Below are 17,564 nucleotides of genomic sequence, written 5' to 3'. Positions count from 1 at the left end.
GGAGATATTGGAGCTCAGTGATCATCCTTGACCTGTGGGCATTTCCAGTGTGGCCACAGCTGTTCCCAGCTCTCTTTGAAGATGAAAATGGTCAGAAAGGAGGACATCTCCCCAATTAGCCTTGAAATAGAGACACCCTCAGGGTTACTTCAAAGCCCCGGGATGGGATGATCATGAGGATGATCAAAAGGATGCTCATGCAGCACCAGTGTCTAGTGGCATGTGGAGGAAGTAAGGGAGTGAGTCATGTCAAGGGGAGGACTAAGGGTTCAAACGACATGATCTGGAGTAGATGAGCCTTGGTTAGAATGCTAACACCTGCATTTGGTGACATCTTCAGCATATCACCTTGCTTATCAATGAGTCTTCCTCTTCTCATCTTTAGGTGGACTTGGCCATCCCATTTCTTTGGATCATGTGTTAGTGCAATGATAACATTTATAAACCTCCCTGCACAGTCCTTTCTGACACAGAGTGAAGGTCTGAGATGTTAACAAAATAGATTTTTTAGATGGGGCCCAGGAGGACTTTTAAGAATCACTTGCTCCATGGCCCTTACTTTCCTAATGAAAAGCGAGTTTCTCTTGGAAACATACTGATCCAGGTTCTGACAAACAGATGCTTTCCTGGGCTTTTCTGTACTATTCTCTGGCTTGGTTCTTTTCCTTCCAGCTCTTTCTACTGGTACTTTGTGTCTGAATGAGAATAGCTATGGCATGAAGGACCTTGGAGCGAAAGAAGGGGCCTCCTGTTCATTACAAGTGATTATGTTTTGCTTAGGAAAAGGGTACAGAGCAGGTCCCATTCTCAATTTTTCTGCAATGTAGGAAGTAAATTCAATGTGGCTATTTTTGCTGGTTCAGGAGGTTTGCACTCAGAGCTAGTCAAACCCAGTGTGAGTGGATGGCTGTTCTGGGTTAAATGCCATCTTTCTGTTCCTTTTTTCCAGACTGCAGGGGTCATGGATTAAAAGAGAAAAAAAAAACAGCTGCAGGCACTTGAGCCCCAAATAAGTAGATAAGGTACTTTTCTTCAGGCCTGCTGGGATTCAGAGCACTGGGAGTTTGAGCATGAGCTGATATTGGAAGGAATGTTTTCAAACTGAGTCCCACATCAACCAGATGTTTTTGGGAAAGAACTGGGGACAGGTGGCCCCTTCTCATTTCCACCTCACCAAGATTAGCTGCCCACTGCCTCCTGGGTCCTTGGTAAGATTTTATTTGCAAAAGGTGCTCTGAAGTCATAAATATAAGTCTGTAAACTGGAAATTTGGGTCCTTAGCTTCCTTATGCTTGGACCACATGTGCCTCAAAGGTGCCTTTTGCATATGTTTAATCAGAGCTATTTCTGGAAATGCAGGACAATGATAACCCATTTAGTTTAAGTGGATGACAACAACATGCATGTTGTTTCAAACAAGGAACAAGATTATTTGTTAGAAGGAAGCAAAAACAAACAAAAACCCAACCAAACAAAAATTCATAAAGCAAAATACCCTTCAGTTGATTTGAATTAGGTCAGTTAGATGATATTAAAGGTACTAAATACGGCATTTAGAAACGGTAGTCTGGGTTTGGGACCCAGTATAAAAATCTTACTATTTAAATGTTGGCTTATTTCTTCATAGCTCCTTTAAAATATATTTCTAGAAACCCCATGAACAGCACAGAATTTCCTATTACAGATGGAGCGATAGATGTTCAGGGGACAATTTCAATTGTTTTTTATTTTTCTCCCCACACTGAGTGAGAACATTGACATGAATTCTGAATGCTCTTTCTCAGACATGTCTCAGCCTGGAGGAGTTGGGAAGGAGAAAGACTGGGCAAAGTCCAGTTGCTCCCAAGTTTATTCCATAGATAGGTGCCTAGGAGTTGGGGGGCAGGCAGCCAGGACCCATGTGGCTAACTATAAGGTCTCTTCAGAAAGTTCTGACCTTATTCTTGACTTAATTATTGAACCTATTATTTATGTCATATTTTAATAATGTTCTATTGCTCAGTGGAAAACTTTGCTGTCTGCTGTTCAGTCTTTCTACAGGGTGGACACAAGGTCCAGCACTTTCCTGCATGCTCTCGTGTATGCTTCCTGCCGGGCTATAGGGGTTAGCATCTGTGGGATCAGATGAGAAAAGAAGGCTCATAAATGTAAGTTAATCTACCCAGTGCTACTCAGCAGGAAGGTGGATTTGCAACCCAGACCTTCTCAGCACTTGTAGGCATGTGGCTTGTCACCAACGTTGACAAAGGACACTATCTCTCCCCTGTGGTTGCTATTTTGACCAAAGACCAGCTCAGTCACATCCCTCATCTGGAAGAAGTTGATATACCTGTGATAGCTTCCACAGCAAGGGGTCGAGATCTGCGACCCCCGACCTCGCCACGCAGGGTGATTGTGTAAGGGGTGCCAGCCCGAAGTCCTGGGATCTCCACTGAATGCAGGCTGCCAGGCACTAGGAGCCTGTGGACATCTTCATCTCGCTCTGTTTCCTGGACCTCAATGACAAACTGTTCATAGATCCCCTCTGGGGAGGTCCAGTCCAGCGTGAGCGTATTCCAGCTAGCCTCAGTTACTGTAAAGTTTCCTAGGTCTGGAACCTCCTCTGGATAAGAAGATAGAGTTGCCAAATTATGATAAAGGTTAACTGCACCCTGGGATTCAGATGAGGTAGCATTTTGACTAAGGGGTGGGGGGATAAGATGTTTGGGTGGTAGTGATGACAGATGATGATTTAGAATAGGATTGAGTATACTCTTATGGTTGGCATTATCAGGGATTTCTATTCAGCCATGGGGAATTAAAGATGATTCTAGAAGTGTTCACAATTCTTATTCTTGACATGCAAATTGGAATTTGGCAAAATTTCTTGGAACGAACCCAGGTCTTTCCTTTTTTATTTCTCTCTCTTCCTTCCTTCCTTCCTTCCTTCCTTCCTTCCTTCCTTCCTTCCTTCCTTCCTTCCTTCCTTTCTTTCTTTCTTTCTTTCTTTCTTTCTTTCTTTCTTTCTTTCTTCTTCCTCTCTTTCTCTTCCTCCCTCCCTCCCTCCCTCCTCTTTCTTTCTTTCTTTCTTTCTTTCTTTCTTTCTTTCTTTCTTTCTTTCTTTCTTTCTTTCTTTCTTCTCTTTCTCTCTCTTTCTCTCTTCTCTTTCTCTTTCTTTCTTTCTTTCTTTCTTTCTTTCTTTCTTTCTTTCTTTCTTTCTTTCTTTCTTTCTTTCTTTCTTTCTCTTCTTTCTTTCTTTCTTTCTTTCTTTCTTTCTTTCTTTCTTTCTTTCTTTCTTTCTTTCTTTCTTTCTTTCTTTCTTTCTTTCTTTCTTTCTTTCTTTCTTTCTTTCTTTCTTTCTTTCTCTTCCTTCTTTCCTTCTCTTTCTTTTTTCTTCCTTCCTTCCTCCTTCCTTCCTTCCTTCCTTCCTTCCTTCCTTCCTTCCTTCCTTCCTTCCTTCCTTCCTTCCTTCCTTCCTTCCTTCCTTCCTTCTTCCTTCCTTTTTTATCTTCCTTTCTGTGTGCAGATTGTGCTTTCCAACCTTTTATATATACTACTGAAATAATTTAAATAAATAAATAACTGTACTTTGGAAGAAAGCTTCCATTTCTCTATTGCAAAGGAAGAGGAAGTGGAATTTTTCAAAAAAATTCATACCATGCTATTACTAAAGCATGTTCAAATTTGGGATATCACATTTGGATAGAAGCAGGGATGATGATTCACTGGTATTTATCCCACATATAAGGAATGAACCCAGTTTCTAGCAGGGAAAATCCCCCTGAGAAGACATATTGGAAGGAAGAAAACCAAGTCTAGAATACCTGTCAAGACTTCAACCGAAACTGGGGTTGTGCTGAAGTCCTGAGCAACCCCACGGATGGAGACTCTATAGTGTGTTGCTGCTTTGAGCCCAGGCAAGTCCATGGACCTCAGTCCTCCTGGGACTGTGAGGTTCTGAGCTGCCTCTACTGTGTCTCTCTCCTGCACCTCAATGAGAAAGTGTTCATATGTCCCTTCAGGAGCTGTCCAGTTGAGAGTGAGGGCATCCCAGCCCACCTCAGACACGGTGACTTCTCCCAAACGGGGAGTTTCCCCTGGAGGAGGACAAAGAACCAGTTTAATGATCACGTCACACCAGGTCCAGGACATCTGTTACACAAGGATAGTCTCTATAGTACCTACAAAGTGTAATAAACATGAATCATGCATCTTCTTAAATTTAGGAATAGAGTAAATGTGGGTTAGAAAAAATAATTGTTGCTTTAAAAAAATTTATCTATGTATTTATTTATTTGGATCACACCCGGTGATGCCCAGGGACTACTACTGGCTTTTCACTCAGGAATTCCTCCTGGTGTTGCTCAGGAACCATATAGGTTGCTGGGGATCGAACCTGGGTTGGCCATGTGCAAGGCAAATGCCCTACCAGCTGTACTATCTTTCCAGCCCCTTTGTTACTTTATTATGAAGTTCCTCTAACCTCCAGAAAATACGAGGGGGTCACTTATTATTTCCCCTCCCTTTTATATACAGGATCTTAACTTCCCTTACCGGAGGAAAACTTTAATGAGAGTAAAGGGCCCTTCCCTTGGGGATTTTGTGTATAGTGCCCAGGATGGACTCTGCACAGCTCCAAAAAGTCTGTTCAGAGAGAAGCTGCCCTCTGGAGTTGTGCAGCCTGGTGACTGTCTACTACTGAACCCCAGGGTGTTACTACATGGGGCAGATGAAGTTCACGAATAAATTAGTATTGTCTGATCACTCTTGAGCAATTTTCTGTCAAGAAAAACAGAATCTGGAGATAGGAAGGTTAAGAGGTACCTGTGGAGGCCTCAGCAGAGAGTACTGGTGTCCTAGAGCCCTGAGTCACCCCATAGAGAGTCACCCTATAAGGGGTGGCAGCCTTCAGGCCAGGGATGTCCACAGTCTGGAGGTTCCCAGGGACTGTGATGTTCTGAGCTGCCTCCACCCCACTGGTTTCCTGCACTTGAATGACAAAGTGCTCATAGGCTTGGTCAGCTGTGGTCCAGTGGAGTTTGAGGCCATCCCAGCCAACCTTGGTCACGGTGAGGTTTTCCAATGCAGGGATGTGGTCTGAATAATGACAGAGATAGGATTGGTTAAACTATTCCTCAAAAATGCTTTCTTTCTGAGCACCCAGAAATGGTCAACCTTCTGCCCCAGTTCACAGGAGGATTTCACTCACCAAATCCCTGAGCGTGGCTATCACCATTAAAACACCAACAGAAAAATCAATGTCGGACTAATTTTACCTAGAAGTAAATTGGAGTCTGTCTTTGGATAATGGTATTTTTCTTTGGCTCAGTATCCTATGGATCTGGGAGATTCTTCATGCCTATGTTCATAATGCTTTGGGCTTCCATTTCCATTTTGGAAATCACCTTATCATGAACTTAGGTCATATAGAACAGCCTAGGCTATTCTTGGTAGGTTTTGTTTGTGCTGTCTATAAATTTGGCCAACTGGATTTAGAGAAAATTGGCTTCTCATAGATTTCTTTCCTTTTCGTGCTGCTTCAGTCTCCAGCGGAAGGTCTGTTTTGTAGTTTCTTTATCTTGGGATGTTTTGTGAGTTTCCTGGGCTCAAATAAGTTTACACAAAAAAAACTTCAGTAAAGATCAAAGATAAACGAACACAGTTAGACTGCCTTGAGGGAGGCCATGGGTTTTTACAAAACTGTCCTTCACTGGCCCTGAGAGAAACAGACCTTATTAAGCTCAATTAAAATAGAATGTGCCCTCGACATTCATCTCAGGAACACACAAGATACAATAAAAACACACTTGTCTGGATATGCCTACAAGGTGATAATCTGCCCAGAACTAGGCTTAAGAGGACTTTGTAAGACCTGGGAAGAAAGCATTTTCTCTAGAATGAATCCTGTGAACAACAGAATAAGCACTGCCTTCAACTCCTATAAAAGAACAAACTGTTTCTTTATTTATTTATGCCTTTCATTGGCTGTTGCTGGTAATGAGCCCTATGTGTGCATGAAGGCAGGCTTCTAACTTGAGCAATTTTTATTTCAATGGAATTGAAGGTATCCTTTCAAGAATCTACTTAATTCAGACTTTTCCAAGTCCTGGGGAACATTCTTTGTAATTGATTCATATTGGCAAAGTTTACAGTCTTTAAAACCCTTATTTGATTTGGAATAGAGGTTCAGAGACGAAGTCACTTATTGGCCAAATCTGGCCTGCCTATTGACTATTTTGTAATGAGCCAGCTAACAACAATATATCTAGTTTTGAATGATGGGAATAAAACTCAGAGAAGAAAAAGACTTCCTGACGTGTGAATATATATGATATTCAAATTCTGGTGTAGTGGATTTAGTTTTATTGGCACACAGCCATCTGAGTTCATTTATGCTTTGCTGATGACTGCTTCCATCTTATAACAACATGGTGAAGTAGTGGTGACAGAAACCATATGGCCTGAAAAATCTGAAATATTTACTATTTGGCCCTGTAAGAAAGTGTTTACAACACCTGATCTTGAACTATACTCTGTGGGTTTCTCATATAACCCAAATTCATATCTTGGAACTCATACCTAATGCCCCATAGCTGTTCTTAGCTGCAATAACATGCACCTCTGAGAAAGACAGCTCTCCAAAATGCAAGACATGTATTTAGTTTGGGGAATACAACGTCCTATATCCTCATCCACTTGCCTGTAGGAGGCCATGAATATTAACTCTGACACAATATTTTCCTTGACTTTGGGATTTAAGAACAACTGCACTCAACAATACCACCTTTATGAGCAGTTCTGGCAGTGCACGAAGGGTGTCCTTTCAAACAGGGTTAAAATTTAGAGAAGGGGGGTTCAAGAGAGAGGTAGAGGGAGAAAGAGGGAGAAAGAAAGGGAGAGGGAGGGAGAGACAGAGAGGTAGAGAAATACAGGGAGTGAGGAAAAGACAGAGAGAGAGGGAGAAAGAGAGGGAGAGGGAGAGAGAGGGATAGGGAGAGAAAGGAAGAGAGAGAGGGAGAAGAAAAGTGCCTGCCATACAGCTGGGATAGAGAAGGGATCACTAAGTCAATGATGGTTGGAGGATCGCTGGGGATGGGAGATGTGTGCTGAATGAAAGGACCCATGAAAGAGTAAGGGATAAGAATGACAAGAAGTCAGGGAACAATCGAATAGAAATACAGCAGCCAACAGTTGAGGTGGGGGAGGGTAAGAAGGTTTCCATACTGGTGAGCTTGCTACCCCGGAAGCCCAGGGTTTCCCTGGTAGTGCTCCACATGGAAAGTCTCAGCATTTCTTGATGAAAAGACCGTTGTCTCTTGTTAAACAGCTGTTTGCTGGCATCTACCCTTTGGATAATGTCAGGGAGCCTGGGAAATCTGAATTTTGAAATCCCCCCTTTTATTTGAGCTTTCATGATAAGTTCCCCAGCTGTTCTGGAGGAATTTCTGACAGTGCCAACTTGAAAGCTTTAGATTTCACCCCCCATATAAATGGGATGGACTAAGGGCTGCTGGAGAAGGAATTCCTTTATAGTGTACATTGATGAGAGCAATTCTTACACAGTCAGAGACAGCTAGAGTCAAACCTTATGACTGCAAAGAATCAAAGAGTAGATAAAAATCACTTTGGAATGATAATAATAATTATAATGTTAATAATTATTAAATTATTATAAATTACATTATAAATTATAATATATTAGAATAATAATAAATAATAATATATTATAATTATAACAATAAATATTATAATATTTATAATATTATAAATTATAAATATATAATTATATAATAACAATACTTATAATATAATAATAATCCCTTTCCAATGATAGTAAAATTGCAGCTAGAAACTTTATTTAATCTGTATTAAAACTTTTCAATGAATTTTAGAGTGAAAAATGAAGTCCAAGACCCTTTTGTAAGAGAGCCACCACTCTGTTGATGGTATTAATATTTGCAACCTTGCACCTGCTCTCACCAGCTCCAACATAAAGTAGGCAATCTGTGTCCAGCCAGCTAAGCTGGTACATCTCTTCTGATTTTTCATATGCCATTTCTCTATTAAAAATGTTGTTATTTTCTTCTCTACCTCCTAAGTCATTTTTTTAAAGATTGATCAAGAACCATCTTTTCCAAAAAGACTTTTCTTATATTCTTAATTTCCTTTGCTCAAATCTTGGATGGGTACCTACCCTGGACTCCCATAACTTTCTGTCACTTCCTTCAAGTTTTTTTTGATTCTTTGATTCTCACACTTTTGATTTGGGGCTCTCTTTCTTGTGGCAGCATAATTTCCTTGAAAGGAGGGAATGTGTCTTTCTCTTCTGTATTCTATATCTCAGCACTGTCTGGCCCAAAGTCAGTAAGAGCTAAATATTTGTTGGATGGATAAATATTTGAATACATTTTGATTTGTTCCATGAAATAATCAAAATGGCAAATCAGAGCTGAATGTTCTCTATTGTTCCCAGCTGTGGCTAAAACCCAAATTCTACCTTTCTGCTTCTCAAAGCCATGGGAATGTCTGGATGTCACTGTGGAATCATGCTGGATGGAAAACTGTTTTGCTGGTCTGTGTTTCTTTTATGATTGCCTTGCTCTAATGCCCCTTACTGCTTACAACAAATGCATAGCATCTAGCTTACGCAGTACTTCACTTAGTTTATCAGAATGCAAATGCAGAGAGGGGGTGGATGAGACATTTGACTCACCCCTAATTTTTATTCAGTGGTAATAGGATTAGTACTCTCCTTTTCTCCTTCCTCCCTTTCTCCCCTAAATCTTTCTTTTCTCCCTCTCTTCTGTCATTTCTTCCTTCTTTCATCTTAATACCCTATGTCCCTCTCTCCTACCCTACCCAACTTCTTTCTTGCTTTCCTTTCCTATCTATGTTAAGTTTAATTGAACACTTTCAGGAATGACATTCTTCCTTTCCTAGAAATGTCAATGGGGAGAATTTGAGCTGCTAATGCAGAAATACAGGGAACGTACCAGAGGAGTCCATGGAAATACTATCTCTGGAGTAACTGTGGTCCCTGTGTACTCTTACAACACTAGGGCTGTAGCCCTGGTGGAGGAGACAGAAACCTCTCCTTTCTGGTTAGTAGGACAAGGTAGGCCATAGACAAATAAACCAACTACGGAACATGTCAGACCTAGTAAGTGCCACGAGGGGCTCAGGAGCAGCATGACAGGGACCGTTGGGATGGAATAACCATTTTCCACGTGCGGTTGGTGGTCATGGAAGCCCTTTGTTTCAGATGACAAGAGCAAAGTGAGATCAGGGAGATGATAGAGAAAAAATACTGGGAAGCAAGGAGTTGCTAGGCAATAGAAATAGCATGTGCAAAGACCCTAATGTAGAAGCACTCTGGATATTTTATAGTGAAAGGGCCAAGGAGACCATGATAAGAGGAGCAAGAGGATCCTGGTCAGTAGAATGAGAACTGGAGAAGAAAGGCCATATTCTTCAGGGCCTTGCTGCTAGGTCATGCATACTTTTAATTTGGTGCTGCATTAAGCGAAAGACTTGTATGTTGGCCCAATTCCATGGCTTGAGCCCTGAAATTCCCTGGGAAAAAATGTTTTGGAACTGCTTATTCCCTGCCTTCTCTGTAAAACCCAGATAATGAGGGTCTTTTTGTAGATTGCTACTGTGAAGAATCAGTGATGTGAAATGGGAGTATTTTTTCTCCTGAGCTTTGAATCTAGGTCCCTTTTTATGTTTTCAAGACCCATTACCCATATTTTTTCACCCAGTGACTTCCCCCTTTTCCACAGTCTCTTTTATTCTCATACCATTATGATGTGATGGAGTGATAGCACAGCAGGTAGGGCGTTCGATTTCGAGCCCAACCCGGGTTCGATTTCTCCCTCTCAGAGAACCCAGCAAGCTACTGAGAGTATCCTACCCGCATGGCAGAGCCTGGTAAGCCCCCTGTGGCGTATTCGATATGCCAAAAACAGTAACAACAAGTCTCACAATGGAGACGTTACTGGTGCCCGCTCGAGCAAATCGATGAATAATGGGACAACAGTGCTACAGTGCTACCATTATGACACCAGTCAACCGAGCTGCTCCTTCTCTCTGTGCCCCCTAATAGTCTTCATTGTCTCCTAAATCTCCGTGCAAAAACCCCAAATTCCTTCTACTTGTATTCTCCCCCTTTCCCAGATGTTGTTGTGTTCATCCTGCTATGTCCCCAAATTTAGCAAGTCGAGTGCTGCATTGGTGTCTGTAAACAGGGAATTCCTTGCAAGCATAGATCTGAGTCACACTTAGAAAGGAGCTCAACTATAGGCTCTTAGGAACTGAGCACATGTTGGAGTCTTGGGAAGATAGAATTCTAGAGAAGAAAGAAACCCCCATATCATCTTCAATAATATAAAATATTTCTAAAGAAAGAATGAGTCAAAGAGAAATACAAAAGAGAAAGAACTGGTGCAGGGAACATGGTACAATTTTCCTGTAATGAAAACTGTCTTTGAATATACAATATGATTTCTCTAGAACAGTGTAAGGGAAGCCTGGATGGGTCAAAGAAATTTGTGATCCTTCGGATACCAAAACTTTGAGCCAAAGAAATAGTAATTGCAGTCCTTCTTTCACTCAGAAGCCTTCATCTTTTTGAGTGACTGAGTTCTAGGGCTTCACAACTGGAGGTTGGGGTTTGGGGGGTTTGTAATCAAAAGGTGAAATGCCTGAAGTAGAGGAGGGAATATTTCTTTGACACAGAATTTGTCAGACTTATAGGAAAATGGAGATAAGGAGAAAGAAAAAGAGGGAGGGAGGAGAAAGATGGAGAGGAGACAGGATAAAAAGGAAGAAGAGGAGGAAGAATAAAAGCAGAAAAAATGGAAAAGGAAAGACGGGAGAATTAGTTTTTTATATTTTTTATCACTTCTAATTTTATATTAACATATATATTTTTTGGGGGGGACCAGGGTGGTCCCTCATAATGCTCAGGGCTTATTTCTTGCTCTGTGCTCAAAGATGACTCCTGGTGGGGCTTAGGGTGACCATATGAGATGCTGAGGATAAAACCTGGATCTGCCATGTGCAAGACAAATGCCCTACCCACTGGACTATTTCTCTGGCTTCAAATAATGTTCTAAAGACTGAATATTTAAATATTGACCATATATTTATCTCTTCCTAGTTTGATTCTTCCCTCCCTAGTCCATGCTTCAGCCACTCTTCCAAAATATCCTTGGGCATCTTATAGTGGAGTTAGAAGCAGTTGTGGCACAAAGTCAAGAGAATTGACCTTTTGAGTTGACTTGAAACTTTACCGAGAAGACTGATCTTTGTCTAGCAACTATGCCCCCACCACCCCACCACTGTTCTTTCTTACAAACAACCAAACTTTAGGTGGGCAGCAATAGGCTCAAATGAAGATAACCTTTCCTAGACTCACTGTTAGCTAGGCATGACCAATGAAATGAGAAAAATCATTGAATTTTCCTGAGAAAGTCATGGAGAAGTTCTTCTTTTTGGTTATTGTTGTTCCTCCTCTGTGCTGTCTAGAACATAGGGTAAGGGCTGTTCCACATCAGTCATATTATGACATTGAGGTGATCTTTGAGAATGGAAGTCAAATACTAAAAAATAGTGGTCACGGAAAGAGAAAAGGAAACTAAGCCAATTTAGATTCCAAACAATCTGAAATGACAACACCATCCCTTAATTACTTAAATTCAACTTTATTGTAGGAGAGAAGAAATCATCTTCAAGCCTACTTCAATAGCTTGCTATTTGAAATTGAGTTCTGTTATATGTAGGTGCACGTATTCATTGACTATGAACCTTTAAGGCATTTCTAAATACGTCCTTTCTACTCTTTTCCTGGTTCACTGAGGAATGATCTCTGCTGTGACAATTTCTGGCTGTTCCAGAATCCTCCAGTCATTTCTTTTCCAAGACTGAGTTCTGTGAGACATTTTTGGTATCTCATTTTTTCCAAGAACTATAAGCAGGTAACCACAAGTTCAAACATGATGTTAAGAATGGGACTCAAAAGTTGTTCAAATATCAGCATGCGCTCATGTATGCAGTGGGTGCTAAATTAACACTTACAGATGCAATTAAACCTGGGAAAGAGTTACTTATAAAATTTGGTAGAATTAACAGTTTTAGGAATAAATATTTGCTAGGCACAAATCAAATGTGCTTATTTTTTTTCACACAAGAAGAACATATTTTTTTCTAGTTGTTTTCCATTCAGCTCCTGAAATAAAACACGGCAGAAGGTACAGAGGGCAGGATAATTGGGATGGAAGTGACCCTAGAGACCAGGGTGGAGGTTTCATGAGTTCAGAAGCTCAGCTATTAATAAATAATAGAGAAGAAAAAAATGTAAAAGGCCTCATGGAAGGCCTCTAAGAGGGGCATATACCACTTTTCAGGGAACTGTAGGGGACAAGAAGATCTGGAATAAAAACAATTAATGGAAAATAATCAATGAATTGTAATCAATGTTGCAGTTATCTTGCAGCAAAATAAAACAAAAAGGACATTGTCAGGCTGAGTTCAGAGGCAGAAAATCAAGAAACATTTGAGTGTGAAAAGTACAAAAAATAATAGCTGGAAAAAAAGACAGACAAAACAAAACTTTTAAGTTTGAAGTTATCCTAAGAAGAAATATTTTTAAATAGATCAATGGTGTATCAAGGGAACTTTGATGGTTCCATTGGTTCCATAAGAGGAAAAAAAATAAGTTAGTTACTGTTTTCAAGTGACCTGTAGAGACCGCCTAAGTAAAGAAAGAGCCCGTCTTCTGATTGGTATTTTCCTGCGAAAATAACTTGATTAATTAACCCTCTAACCCCTCCAATCAACAGAGGATCTGGAAGGATCAGGGGCTGAGCTCACCTGTGGAGGCCTTCACACGTGCTGGCTTGCTCTTGTGTCTGCCTTTCTCTGCCTTGAGGAGGATGCTATATTCCTTCCCGGGCTCCAGATCTTTCAGGACGTAGGAGGTAATGTCTCGGGGGAGCTGCACCTCCATGGACTGGCCTGCTGGAAGGCTATAGTTGAGGCGGTAATGGTCAAACTTGGCCAGTGGTGCTTTCCAGAGCAGGTTCAGGCTGGTATCCGAAGTTTCAGAAACCCGAAGGTCCTTGGGTGCATCCAGGTCTGGGAGGAAAACAGAGTTGAGTGTGGTGCTGTTGGCTGCAAGTCTTGGTTACAATGCCCTAGAGGGACTGTGTGGCTTCAGGTAGAAGTCTCAGTTTTGAACGCTTGGAAAAGGCAGTGGTATGAGTATGTTGGAGTTTTTGAACAATAAAAAATAATAAGGTTTAGGGGCTGGAGCAGTAGCACAGTAGGTAGGGCATTTGCTTTGCATGCAGCCAACCCAGGTTCAATTCCCAGCATCCCATATGGTCCCCTGAGCACCGCCAGGAGTAATTCCTGAGTGCAGAGCCAGGAGTAACTCCTGAACATCGCTGGGTGTGACTCAAAAAGCAAGTAAAATAAAATAAAATAATAAGGCTCAGGACTATGCAGGACTAGCCACCTAATGAAATGTTACTCAATGGAGAGTCTTTAAGAGGAGCTAACAAGTGAGATGAGGGGGGCAATGGCAAGGAATGGGAAAAGGACTTTTGGGATAAGGGGTAAATGAGGAGGGGACCTGAGGCAATGGTGGAGGGAAATGGACATTTTGGTGGTGAGTATACTGCTATACTCATGAAATTCTATCACTGTACAATTATAAATTGTGTAAATTTATGTTCAATTTTATATGAATTATAAAATTGTAAACTTATAACACAGCAAGGAAAATGAAAACAAAATAATAAGCACGAGAAATAGAAATACCTATTAAAAAAAGAAACCATTTTGAAATATTTCAAGAGAATTACACTCAATGAAAAAGTGATGCTGAAAGTCGCATGCTGGATGATTTCTTTCATGTAGTGTTCTTGAAATAGCAACATTGTGAGATGAACAGATCAGTGATTGCCAAGGATGCAGGAACGGGGGAATGGGGCAGTCTAATTTCAGTTTACTTTCAGCTTTCCCTGAAATACACATTTCCTGTTTTACTTTCTGTTTTTCTATCTTTTACTTTTTTTTTCTTTTTGTGTCACACCCGGCAATGCACAGGGGTTACTCCTGGCTCTGCACTCAGGAATTACTCCTGGCGGTGCTCAGGGGACCATATGGTATGCTGGGATTTGAACCCGGGTTGGCCGCGTGCAAGGCAAATGCCCTACCCGCTATGCTATCACTCCAGCCCCTGTTTTTCTATCTTTTAGAGACAGCAAGCTTATGTTCTTTTAAAGTCAGACATATGGGCTAGAGGAGCCTAGAATTCCCTTTTTTTACCCTGAGCAGCATCTTCTGTTGCTTTTAAAGTAGGTTTCTGCCTCCTGGGTGGTACCTATGGGGGCCAACCCAGATGAGGTGGGGGTCCAGGAGTGCCTCACCTGTGGCCGCGTTTATGGTGGTAGGATCACTCTCCTTGTCCCCCTTCACAGCTGATACACCAATCCCATATTCAGTTCCTGGCCTCAGACCTAAAAGAGAATGTGCAGGTAGAGATTATGCCCCAAACCATAAGGCTTCCCAGGGGTCATATAATAGCCATGAGCTGGTTCCCCAGAGGCTCTGAGTTCTTTGTATCCAGAATGTTCTGCAGGTTGACTCACGGAAGCCCAAGTGACAGGAATAGTTGAGAACATCACTGGTTCTCTGTCTGGAGGTTCTCTGGTGGGAACACGCCCCGTGCTGGGATCAGCTGGGTCTGACACATGGTGCTTACCAGTGAGTGTGGTTCTGGTTGTGGCTTCTTGGCTCTTGGGGACTTCAAGCTCGGCGTGGTCACCCCCAGCGATAGGTGCGAACTTGATTCTGTAACTGTCGGCATTTGCTTTGACATTCCTCCATTCCAAGGTGATGCTATTGTCTGTCTGAGAGACGCGCCGCAGGTTTCTGGGGGCATCCAGGCCTGTTGGGGAGGGGACGGAGCATTGGCATGGAGAACACCAAGTAGCCCGAGAGTTCAGTCTTGGATATTCAAATTGAGATGCAAAAATCCGCTGGACATTATAGACAAAGAACAAAATCCCCTCCATTCTCTGCTGCCGTGTTGGCTGATTCTAACCAAGAAATTTATCCTTGTGACACTTTCCACATTCCTCCACCCATGGGTGGGGTTGATGGTTTTAGTTATTCTTTATTTTCCATAACGTGATCTAAAAGAACTATTTAGGAGCTGGGAGATAGCTCGGTGGTTAGAGGCACACATGCTCTGGTATCCAAATTCAAACTCCATCACTATATACCCCACCTCCTGCACTGCTGGGATTAGCCCTGGTGATCCCCGCCCTGTTGCTCACTTTTATTACTGGGAGTAGGTCTTCAGAGCACTGCTTGAGAAAACTGTTACCCCCAAATAAAGAATTATAGAGAAACTCAGAAAAAATAAACTGAGTTTATATGAATATATAAGTATATATGCTTACATAATAAGTGCACTATAAGTATAAAATTTACTTATGATTTACCTTGAAGCATATATTATAAGTACAATATGCTTTCTATGAGTACAATAACTGTTCTGTTGTGTAGACTGTATTTCTAATAATTCACACAATGTTCATTGAGCTCTCGGGACTATTTATTGAGTGGATATTGAATACTCAAGTTATTTTAGAAAAAGGCCAGAGGCTAAGTGGCTTGTAGGCCTCTTTAGTTTACATAATTTCTATATCCTGTTACTAAAACATTCAATTTTATTTTAATTAGAACTTTGATTTGAGAATGTCAGACTGGCCTTTTGCATGTCTACAAAATTTTTATTTCTGCTCTGTAACATTATCTAACGCACATATATATTTAATTCATAATTCTTGGTACTCTTTAAAGAAATAGAAAGGGTCTCTGCTGTGGAAGGGGCTTTACAGTCCCCCCCCCACGTGGAACAGAATGACTGTCTCACAGCCCTTCCTTCTGGGCTCGCTAACGGGGGATACCCTTTACCTGTTGTGAAGGTCTCATTGGCTGGGGTGCTGGACATGTCGGCTCTGCGAGAGATGAGAGACACCTCATACTCTGTGTCTGGCTTCAGCTTCCCAATGGAGAACTGGTTCTCTTCATGCGTGAGATCGATGGTGGTGCGGTCACCAGGCACATCTTTGATCCCGTAGACAAGCTCAATGCCATCGATTTCTGCCAGGGGCTTGACCCACGTGATCAGAGCAGTGTTGTCTGTGACATCTTTCACCTCAATCTGACTGGGGGCATCCAAGCCTGTGGTGGGCAGAGGTCAGAGTGGTTTCAGAGGCTGGAACCCATCTCAGGGGCTGAGCAGAGAGGAAGATATGCCCCCAACCCCCCCCCCCCCCAAGAGTAGACATTTTAGGCAGACAGTGGCTACCTTCCTTAGCCTTCATTCCTGTTTGATGAACTATAATTGGCATTGCCAACCTGGTAGATTTTCTTGGATGTGTGTTTCTCAGATATTAAAGGAAATCATGTTTTCAAAACCTGGAGCACAGAGCCTGGAACGTGGTGGTTACATGATACGTGATCATTAAGCTGTCATTATTTTTATTACTGCTCTCATAAGTTGAAGAAACAGACTGGGGGCTCCTTTACTTGAAAAACATTGACTTAACTTCTCGAGTTTTTTTTTCATTAGGCAAAACTCCCTGCATAGTTGATAATTTTTCCATCAAATTATTGAGCCAAAAAGTGAGGCAATGGATGGCTGTCTTGGCAGAATAAGGAAAGTGGATTTTGTTGAAAGGAATCTAGACAAGAAGATCATTGCTATATCAAGTCTTGCATATTTTTCTGTCTTCATCTTGGCCTTTCTTCTGCCCTGGGACTCACCTCTTGCTCATTCAACCCTGCTGTTTCTGCTCGTAAGGGAAGTTCAAGGGTACCCTGAGAGGACAGCTCTCTCTCTGCTCCCTCTCTCCTTCTTTCTATCTCCTATTCTCTCTTCTTCTATCTCTCTCCCTTCTCTCTCCTCTTGTCTCTCTCATCCTTTCTCTTCATCCCTCTCTCCTTCTCTGTCTCCTCTCTCTCCTCTTGCTCTCTTCATGTCTCTCTCCTCTCCCTCTCTCTTTTCTATCTCCTTTTCTCTATCTCCTCTCTCCCTCCTCTCTCCTCTTGTCTCCTCCTCTCTCTTCATCTATATCTCCCTTTCTCTCTCCTCTCTCCTCTTCCTCTCTCTATGTCTCTCTCCTTCTCTCTCCTCTTCTCTCTTCTCTCTCTCCTCTCTCCTCTCTCCTTCTCTCTCCTCTTCTCTATCTCCTCCTCTATTCATCTCTCTTTCTCTCTATTCCTCCTTTCTTTCTCTCCTTATTTCTCCTCTTCTCTCTCATTCTTTTTCTTTTCTCTCTCTCTCCTCTTCTCTATCTCCTCCTCTCTCTTCATCTCTCTCTTTTTCTCTCTCTTCCTCCTTCTCTCTCTCTCTCTCTCCTCTCTCCTCTCTCCCTCTTTCTCTGCCCCCAGGCATCTCTGTTGGTAATTCCCTTGTCTCTACTTCTGGAGATCAACCCCTTAAAAAGCTTCCTATTTATCCTTTGAAATTTCCTTTGTATGTCACTTACAGATGAGAAGGCTTC

At 41.8% G+C, this 17,564-nt stretch overlaps 1 protein-coding gene across 1 annotated transcript in view; it reads right to left on the bottom strand.

Moving 5' to 3' along the window:
• The window catches only part of TNC (tenascin C), a 100,591-nt gene that overhangs the window by 39,913 nt on the left and 43,114 nt on the right, over positions 1–17,564 (bottom strand). The window contains 7 exon segments of the mRNA XM_055123396.1: positions 2,330–2,602; positions 3,804–4,076; positions 4,804–5,076; positions 12,853–13,116; positions 14,415–14,504; positions 14,750–14,935; positions 15,970–16,239. Coding sequence (XP_054979371.1) covers positions 2,330–2,602; positions 3,804–4,076; positions 4,804–5,076; positions 12,853–13,116; positions 14,415–14,504; positions 14,750–14,935; positions 15,970–16,239 — 1,629 coding nt within the window.

Source organism: Sorex araneus, chromosome 1, assembly GCF_027595985.1.
Source record: "Sorex araneus isolate mSorAra2 chromosome 1, mSorAra2.pri, whole genome shotgun sequence".
NCBI lineage: Eukaryota > Metazoa > Chordata > Mammalia > Eulipotyphla > Soricidae > Sorex > Sorex araneus.
Note: the sequence above shows the minus strand (reverse complement) of the source record. Positions and strands in the feature narration are given on the sequence as shown.